This window comes from Magnolia sinica, chromosome 7 (assembly GCF_029962835.1).
Source record: "Magnolia sinica isolate HGM2019 chromosome 7, MsV1, whole genome shotgun sequence".
Classification (NCBI taxonomy): domain Eukaryota; kingdom Viridiplantae; phylum Streptophyta; class Magnoliopsida; order Magnoliales; family Magnoliaceae; genus Magnolia; species Magnolia sinica.
Window position 1 is genome coordinate 3,489,071 of NC_080579.1, and position 9,344 is coordinate 3,498,414.

A 9,344-nucleotide genomic window follows, 5' to 3' on the forward strand; every position below is an offset into this window, starting at 1 on the left:
TGGCCGGGTCACCGGGCCAACCTGTCCGGTCAGAACTTCTTTCGAATTTTCATTCATCAATGAAAAGGTATCATGAAATATGCATCTTAGCCTTTTGGGGGTCGGTTTAAATTGTAAATGAGCAGAAGTATTATGTCAATTATCCCGAGAGAGAGAGAGAGAGAGAGAGAGAGAGAGAGAGAGAGAGAGAGAGAGAGAGAGAATTTTAGGGTTTAGGGTCGGGCGGCGTTCTAACTTCTCTATCTCAAATGGTTAGGGTAAAGATTTATATATATATAAACGGTCGAGTTGGGCCAGGTCGAGTCGGGTTTCAGATCGAGTCGGGCCGAACTGGGACTTGTTCGAACTCAGCCTGAACTCAGTTTCCAGCTGAAGAAAATGGCCCGTCTGGGACCGAACTCAGTTCCAAGTCGGGTTGAGTCAAGCTTTTTCGGGCCGAGTCGAGCGAGTTAACCAAGCTAGCCTGGTTCATGCACACCCCTAACGCCAAATAATAAGCATGGTTGCATTAAGTGCACAAAGCATTAAATGCAAGAGTCATCTTTGGTATGGTGCACTTGAGCGTTGGATCTGCCTAATTTTTGTGTTCATACCTTAAAATAATCTGAGAAAAGGGATGGACGGCGTGGATAAATAAATATATCACGGTGGGCCCGCCCACAGAGCTGTCCGTTCGTAGCTAGAGACGGGCGGGGTAGGACGCAATCAGCGTCCGTTTCTTCTTACCAAGTCCATAACGCCGGCCTACTTGAATTCAGCATCTGCGTGACTTTGGACTGATGACCTGATATGAGCTGTCACAACTAACGGACTTCGTCGGGCCACATGGAGTTTTTTCCTGCACAAAGAAAAAAGGTTGAATTGGATTTTTCCAAAGAAGGGAGACTGATCAAACAGAAGATAGAAGTCCACCCATGCACGGAACCCAACTCCTGCTCTTAAATTTCTATGGTGAGAGTGGACAGGAAATAGCCGGGATGGGGCGGATTGGGTACTAGAGACGATGGTACTCACGGAGGCTCTGTGGGTCACACCATGATGTATGTCTTTTATCCACGCCGTTCATTCACTTTTACAGATCATTTTATGGCTTGAGCTCAAAAATAAGGCAGATCGAAAGCTCAAGTGGACCACACCACAGGAAGCATTGGCAACAATGACGCCAGCCGTTGAAGCCTTCCTCGGGCCCACCGTGACGTTTAGTTGCCATCCAACTTGTTTGCATGGATGAAAGGAAAACATAAATATCAGCTTGGTTCAAAAATTCCGTGGCTTCAAAAAGATTTTTAAAGGCAGGTGTTCAATTCTCCCTATTTTCTGTAGTGTGGTCGGCTTGATCCTTCTATCTATCTCTAGCTTAAAATGATCTATTGACATTGAATGAACAGCATGGATAAAATGCATACATCACCGTGGGCTCCACTGAGCCCGTCTGCTCTCTAGGTAGGACCTGATGATGGGGTTAGTACTTAGTAACCAATCCGAATCCAGATCCAGCCGGGATAAGACACCTACCGTGGAGCCTCTGTGATGATCCTACCCTTTATGTTTATGTGAATATGCATGGATGTAAATAGCCTTAGGACTACCATAACATTTAATTTTAATAAATAGATAATATAGGATGAGGGAGGTGAATTGCATATCTTGCACACCATGAAAATGGACCCAGCTAGGTTTGTGTACCAAAAAAAAAAAAGAAGAAGAAAAAAAAAAAAGATGGAGAAAAAAGAAAAAAAAAAGGATTGCCATAGATAGAGACTAGTTTAATTCCCTTCTTCTTCTTCTTCTTTTTTTTTTTTGAGTATTCATTGGTATATGATTCCTTGTACATATGATTATAGAGCTGGGCAACGGTCCGGGTCGGACCGGATTTAGCCTAACCCGATCAGATCCGAAATTTTAACAGGTGGACCCGAAATCGATCCGATCCGAGACCGAGTCCAGGTCACTGGACTCGGACAGATCCGATACTTGATTTATTTGACCCATCCGAGTCTGACTCGGTGAAGGAAATTGAGTCGGATCGGCTTGGACACTATTCGGATCATTTCATATGGTGTGGTCCACTTTAATCTTCAATGTGTCATAATTTTTTGTTCAACGCCTAAATTGATATGTCAAAATGGATGAATGGCTTAGATAACATATATACATCAAGGTGGGCCCCACATGACTATAAAAAATTTGTATAAATGCATGCTGCATGTGTTGTCCCATCGGGCAGGCAGCCTCAACTCTCAAGGCTATTGCCTCAACTCTCAAGGCTACTGACGTAACGTCACCAAGTTCTGTGGGCCCCACTATGCTGTATGTGTTACATCCACACCGTCGATCAATTTTGAGATATCATTTTAGGGCATGAGCCAAATAATGATGTAGATAAAAATCTGTAGTAGACCACATCACAGAAAAAAGTGGGGAGAATGATTTCCACCGTTGAAACTATTCTAAGGCCCACCGTAATGTTTATTTGAAATCCAACCTATTCAAAAGTTGAAAAATAAAGAAATAAGGGAAAACACAAATACCACGTTAATCTAAAACTTTTGTAGCCTTTAAAAGTTTTTTATGGTGGGCATCACTGTCTAGAAAACTTTCTATATTGGGGTCCGTTGGAGCTTTGGATTTCATTCATTCTTTGGATATTGCCCTGAAATGATCTCTCCAAATGGATGGAAGGTTGGATACATAACATACATCATGGTGGGGCCCAAGTAACTTGGTTAAGCCACTTTAATACATACTCCCACAACCTACCGTATTGACTTGTAAAGCAAGTAAACAGCTGTTACACGCTGTTGACGTGCCGTGCAAGTAACCCATTCTCATATCTGAGTGAACTCTGCTGGGGCCCACCATGAATGCATGTGGTGTATCCATGCCGTCCATTTGTTTTCTCAGATTATTTTAGCTGTTGAACCCAAAATTGACGAATATTCAAAGCTCAAGTGAACCACACCATAAGAAAAAGTAAAAATATTATTTTTTACTCCGGATCTGGCCGGATCGGAACGGTCCGGATTAACCACTATCCGATATCGATCCGAAAACTAGTCGGATCTAAATGATCTTACCCGATCCTACCCGATCCTACCCGATCCAGGCCGTCGGTTCTGTCCGGAACGGGTCGGATCGGGTCTGATCGGGTCGGATCAACCGGATCGGTTCAAAAATGCCCACCTCTACATATGAAGAAGAGATAAATCTTATATATCTATTATTATTATTTTTTAATTGAAAAGGAAAGCTCTGCATTATTGTCCCATGCAGTCGACATATTGCCAAACTACATAAATCGTCACTGTAGTCCTTTTCTCTTATTTTTATTCCGTCCTTTTGTCTTTTATTTGACTATTTTCTTTTATGTTTTGTCCTCACCTACCGACATTTTTCTATAACATTTAGCACCTCACTTTTTCTATAGGCTTGGTACACTTGGGGTTTTAGATGCCTACCATTTTTTTAGCTCATGTTGGAATGTCACTCTCATTTAGATGTTTATGCGCCTTGGGAGACCAACCAATCAGGTTACACCAAGTCAAGCCAACAGGGATACTATTGAAGTGGATGCATGCATGCAGATCAGGTGGTGTAATCCTCACCACCCCCAGTTTATGGTGTGCTGATGTGTAAGGCACTGTGGAGCCCACCTTGATGTATGTGTTTTATGTGTCCACACCATTCATTCATTTTGCTCCCTTATTTTAGGGAATGCACCAATAATAGAAGCAGAACTAAAGCTCAGGTAGACTATACCACAGGAAACAACGATGATTGAGCACCCATCATTAGAAGGCCTACCAAAGGATCAAGCTGATATTCATATATATGTTTTCTCTTCATCCAAGTCTAAGTGACCTTATCCGCAAGTTGAATGGCAAAAAAACATTAGCAAGGGCCTTAGGGAGGTTTCTAGGGCGGGCGTGTCATTATACCGATTGGTGGAGTAGATCTAAAGCCCAAGTGAACCACACCACAAGAAACAATGGTAATTAAACGAACATCATTAGAAATTTCTTGGGTCACGGAAGTTTATTTTGGATCAAGCTGATATTTGTATTTTCATTTATTTGTGACCTTGTCAACATGTTTGATTGTAAATAAACATTGTGGTGGGCCCTACGGAGGTTTTCAGGGTCGGTGCAATTATCCCCACCGTTCAATTTTGGGTTCATTCCCTATGCTAATGTTAATGTAAAAAAAAAAAGTTTAAATTTAACCTAATTGATAATGTAATTATATATTTAAAATTTTAAATTGTTTAATAATTAATATAATATTTTAATGAGATTTTCGCTGATAACTCAAAATTAAAAATCTCCTGAGAAATTCCCAATCGGAGAAATTCTTGAGAGCGAGATGTCTGTATTTTGTTGAGGATAACTTGTGGCGAATGGGTGGGCCAAAACTTTAATTTGGAATGCTGGTGGATCAATGGCTTGGATTGCACATGGTCAAGAGTCATCATCTCCATCGTGCAGTTAGATCTTGGGATTGTTAGCAATCTAAGGCTCTTGTAGCCTGAGAAGCCAACTGATGGAAGGGCCCATTATATCAACGGCTTGGATTACATATATAGAAAATTTATGTGCATGGCCTGCGTACATTGGAATTCCATGCAGGGAGAAATGACATTAATGGGGCCCATAACATCAACTCTTAGATCATGTCCATTAATTAATTTTACTTTGTTGGCCGCATGATGGTCATAATATCAACGACTTTGGTCACTTACAAATATTGTACGTGGATCACGTCCTTTGTGTGCCGCATGATGGTCACTTGATCATAATTTCAATGGCTAGGATCGCTTGCCAAGTTGTCCACAGATCTGAATGGTCATTATATCAACGGCTTGGATAACTTATTAATTTGTGCATGGTTGGTTTGGGAGATCTATCTAATGTGGGCCACAGCAAAGAAAACAATGTAAACATTGAAGTGGACGGGTCGGATGGCCTACACATACCATGTAGTCCCAAACAATTGAACTTGGAGAATTTTGGGACATTGTACTTTATTTTCTATGATGTGGCCCACCTGATGATTGGCTTCTCCTGACTTTTTTCAGCAAGGTAAACAACATGGTGGTGAGCACCTGTTGCACGGGTCGGATGCCATACACACGATATGTGGGCCCCACAATAACAGTGTTGGTATTGTTAGCAACTAAACATTGAAGTTCCTAAACAACTATTCAAATAACACACATTTTATTTAATAAACCTTATTATTACATAGTATAAGGACCATAAACGTGGCCATTAAATCGTAAGTTTAGAAATGCAAGAAATGGATCCCAACCTGGAAAATGGAAAAGGTAGAACGCTTTGTTATAAACATACACTTGTCATGGATATATAATATATAATCCGGACCATCCGTGGTAGGTTCTATAGATGGATGGTCAGGATTAATACCTATCCCACCACATGTATGGTACTCTCTAATCTCAACCGTAAGATCTTCCAAGTGGCCCACTAATTGAAGCTGATAGGGTACACAGGGCTTTTATCTGGGTTAAACAGCCCAAAGTTCCTTTCCTCCTCTTCACCATGCTTTTTATTTTCATTGAACATAGCAAACACATAAGTCTCAATGGGCCCAGGCCTCTTCGGTGTACCTTGTGCCACGTGGCCGATCAGATTTTGATTGTACGTCTGAGCATTTTCCTTGGTAGCCAAGTCCGACCCAGCGGACGGCCAGCCGCTCTCCGATACCACGATCTTAACAGATGAACCACCTACTTTCTCTACAGCAGCGTAGAGTGCATCCACCATAGCATCAAAAAGGTTTCGGTACCCCTCCGAATTAACGGCTGTGGATGTAAACAAAGCATAGGAAAGGTCGATATCAGGGCCGAATTTCTTACTGAAGTAGGGGTATACATTAGCTAGGAGTGGGGCCCCTGTTTCCACTAGAAAATTAACGATGGGCCCCATGTACTGGGCCGCATCACCGTTGAAGGTAGTCTCGGATGGAGGGTAGGATTTTCCAAGGACGGATGAATAGACGGCTGTGGATACTTTGATCTGATCTTGTAGGCCCACCGATTGGATTGCGTTGTAGATGTTTCTCATGGCTGGAAGCACCTGAGATGCACGATCATAGCTTTGCGTCGCTGGATCAGGGAATACCTCATTACCAACATTAATGTATCGGAATTTGACATCAGAACGGTAGGTTACTATGTTAGCCTGGACCCAGTCGTTTGCAGCCGTTGGATCTGCCATATTTTGCAGCTGGTCGTTGGGGACGCCCACGATGACCTCGATGTCGGACCCCCTAAGGGCCTGGAGTGCTTCTTGATCTGGATCGTAGATTCTCATCCGTTGGATGTTGTTAGATTTATAAAGTTGAATTACATCAGGTTTTGAAGGTAAGTTATCACCCTGCATTCCATAACATATGCCAATGGATTGTGCACCTGCATTATAGTATAAGAAATCAAAATCAAGATACCTTCTGGTAAATGAGGACCGTTGATGGTCTATATGGTGATGAATTTGCTGATCAGAGATCGTCACTGTCCATATATGTGGGCCATCAATGAGATTTTCACAGCACGTGGACTATGGATGAAGACGATCTTGGATCGATGAGGTTTTCACCTTGTGGGCCATTAATGGTAGGGGCGTGCTGAATGAACGGTCCGGATATGGTACCAGGGGGCAGAATGGATAAGCTTCTTTTGAATTTATAACCAAGAAAATCAACAATTTAAGCGTTTTATTTATTTTATTTATTATATGTTAAGGTGATCTATGGTATCAGGAAAATGTGGGGCGGAGCAATATGTACAAGGAATCCAACCCACCTATGTTTAATATAAATAACTACATATATGAATAATAAAATTATAGATACAAAAAAAAGACCTGTATTGAAATACAATCAGCTAATGTAATAATAAAAATATTACCATGTATCCGACCGACCAACCTGACTAATCCAACCGAGCCTCCTTGGGTTGAGAATTTCCAACCTGAGATTGGGTTGGGTTGGGTTAGGGTTGAGGTACAGGAGCCTTGAGTTAGGCTAGGGTTGAGCACCAACCTGGCCCAACCCGCCTGACTTTCATCCCTGGTACTGGCACCATTGGACTAATGCTTTTTAACTTTTACAACCAACTTTAAAAAATACCCATGATTAAAGGTGAGATTTGATTCAACCATATGCCACTGTTAGATGTGGGCTCTATATAAAATAGGTTTGAAAGTTGTCCAGTGGAGTACAAAAATACATTGATTGATATTACTAAATGTATGCACCAAAATTCCTTGCAAGAGGGGGAGCTTGTGGTGAGGCTGACCAAAAAACAACTCTTCATTAGAGGTTGCCATTGAGATTGAGAGAGTGACTCTATGACAGTTGTTGATGGCTTTTCTCGGTTACTACTCTACCTTAACAGGAGTCAGCTAAACTTCTCTTTGAAAAATAACTTGGTAGCGGATGTGCTTGCTAAAAGGGCTATCTGTTTGAGGCCAAAAAGATATTTTTAGAGCTGTATAATCATTGAAAGAAAATGATGGGGGCCGGAATGCTTTTGTAAATAATTTGGGCCGGTGTTTAGAGCTAGCTGCCTCACCTCAAATCTACTTTATATTGATGAGGCGGTGTAGCCTTGGCCAGTCAAGGAAGGATTTCATGGTTTTAAGACTTGGACGAGAGTCCGATACAGCCTGCCCAGTCAACTTGAAATTCGTAGTACCTGACCTAGTTTGATACCTTGAGTCAAGTTGATTTAGCCCTAACTTGAATAAGTCCTACAACTCAAGTTTGAATAAATTAATCAATCCAAGTTGTTGCCTAGTTATATATTTATCCATAAAGGTTCTAGAATTTTGAAGCTTTAACCTGTTGATTGGCTCATTTCCTCAAATGATCTCTCGAAATGAACGGACGGTGTGAATACAACACATACATTAAGATGGGGCACACAAAACTCAACCTGACGGTAGCTGATCCCCGTTCAATACAGACATCATAAGAGCCTACGTAACCTGGTGACATCAACACTCATGCAATCCGCTTTTTAGTGAAGGTGCTAGGTGGGGACACGAACGGGCAGTTCTGTGGACGGGCCCACCGTAATGTATCTGTACATCCAAGCCGTCCATCCCTTTTCTCAGATCATTTTAAGACATAAATGCAAAAATGAGGCAGATCTAACGCTCAAGTTTACCACACCAAATAATAAGCTTGGTTGCATTAAATGCCAGGGTCATCAGTGGTCTGGCCCATTTGAGCGTTGGATCTGACTCAAATTTGTTTTTATATCTTAAAATTGTATGAGAAAAGGGATGGACGGCTTGGATGTACAGATACATCACGGTGGGCCCGCCCATAGAACTGGCCGTTCGGGGCTAGAGACGGGCGGGGGTAGGACGCAATCCCCGTCCGCTTGTTGGAAGACACGTGTCAAAGAGAGAGTATGGGCATGAGAGGTGAAAGAGAGAGATGGAAGACACGTGTCAAAGAGAAACAGTATATGCATGTGAGGTGAGAGAGAGGAGCATGTGAGGAGGATTGGGCCTGGACACCGCATGTGCATTAAGAGAGAGAGAGACAGAGAGAGAGAAGGAGAGAGAGAGACCTGCTATTTCAAAGTTCCCCATCAGTGCTCCAATAAGAAGCATTGTAGCAAGCTTGGAAAGGCAGCCACTTTCAGTGAAGGAAGCCATTACGTTGTCTAATGCATTTCATCTATCAGAGATGGCCTCTTATATAGATGGACGGTCCCAGTCATCAAACAAGCGCGTGGACCCAGCTTCATCCTACCCAGTCAATCACGCCATGGAAATTAAACTCCCCCACCTAAGAATTCAAGTGGGAGGACTCCTCTTCTTCAATGTCTATCTATCATTTCTTTGATTTTGTCTCTTGTTTGGAAAACTCCAATCCAATCCTTTTCTGCGCGGCTCCTATTGCTTTCTTTTACGTGATTTTACTTACCCGCATGGGACGCTACAGTCCGTGCAAGAAAAGACTTTGTGGGGCCCACCGTGAAGTCCGCCCGTAAGTTGCGCCACCTCATGTTACATCATCGGTCAAAATATCTGACAGATCACAGAACTCAAGTGGGCTAAACCGCAGGAAACAGCGGGGATGGGACACCCACCGTTGAAACCGTCGTGGACCCCACCTTGATGTTTATACGAATACGTATGGATGTAATAATACTCCTCAGGACTACTACAACATTTAATACCATCCATCCGGCGGATTAGGTGTTACTCAGGTATCACTTTAGCGGGTGTTACCTTTACCGTGCGACCCACCTTAATGATGTGTTATATATCCACGCCTTCCATCTGTTTCTACAGTCCATTTTAAGGATG

The 9,344-nt window shown here is 42.4% G+C and overlaps 1 protein-coding gene across 1 annotated transcript; it reads right to left on the reverse strand.

The window, feature by feature from the left end:
- Nucleotides 1-5,465: 5,465 nt before the first annotated feature.
- LOC131250868 (glucan endo-1,3-beta-glucosidase-like) lies at nucleotides 5,466-8,781 on the reverse strand. The gene is made up of 2 exons (XM_058251246.1): nucleotides 8,600-8,781; nucleotides 5,466-6,430 (listed from the first exon to the last, which is right to left on the reverse strand). Exons 1-2 carry the CDS (start codon nucleotides 8,685-8,687, stop codon nucleotides 5,484-5,486), a joined length of 1,035 nt encoding a protein of 344 aa, XP_058107229.1. The 5' UTR covers nucleotides 8,688-8,781; the 3' UTR covers nucleotides 5,466-5,483.
- Between the last annotated feature and the right edge of the window lie 563 nt (nucleotides 8,782-9,344).

Coding starts and splice junctions, on each gene's coding strand:
- LOC131250868 (XM_058251246.1), bottom strand. CDS start 8,687: ATGGCTTCCTTCACTGAAAGTGGCTGCCTTTCCAAGCTTGCTACAATG. Junction 6,431..8,599: donor GGGGAACTTTGAAATAGCAG/GTCTCTCTCTCT, acceptor ACTATAATGCAG/GTGCACAATCCATTGGCATA.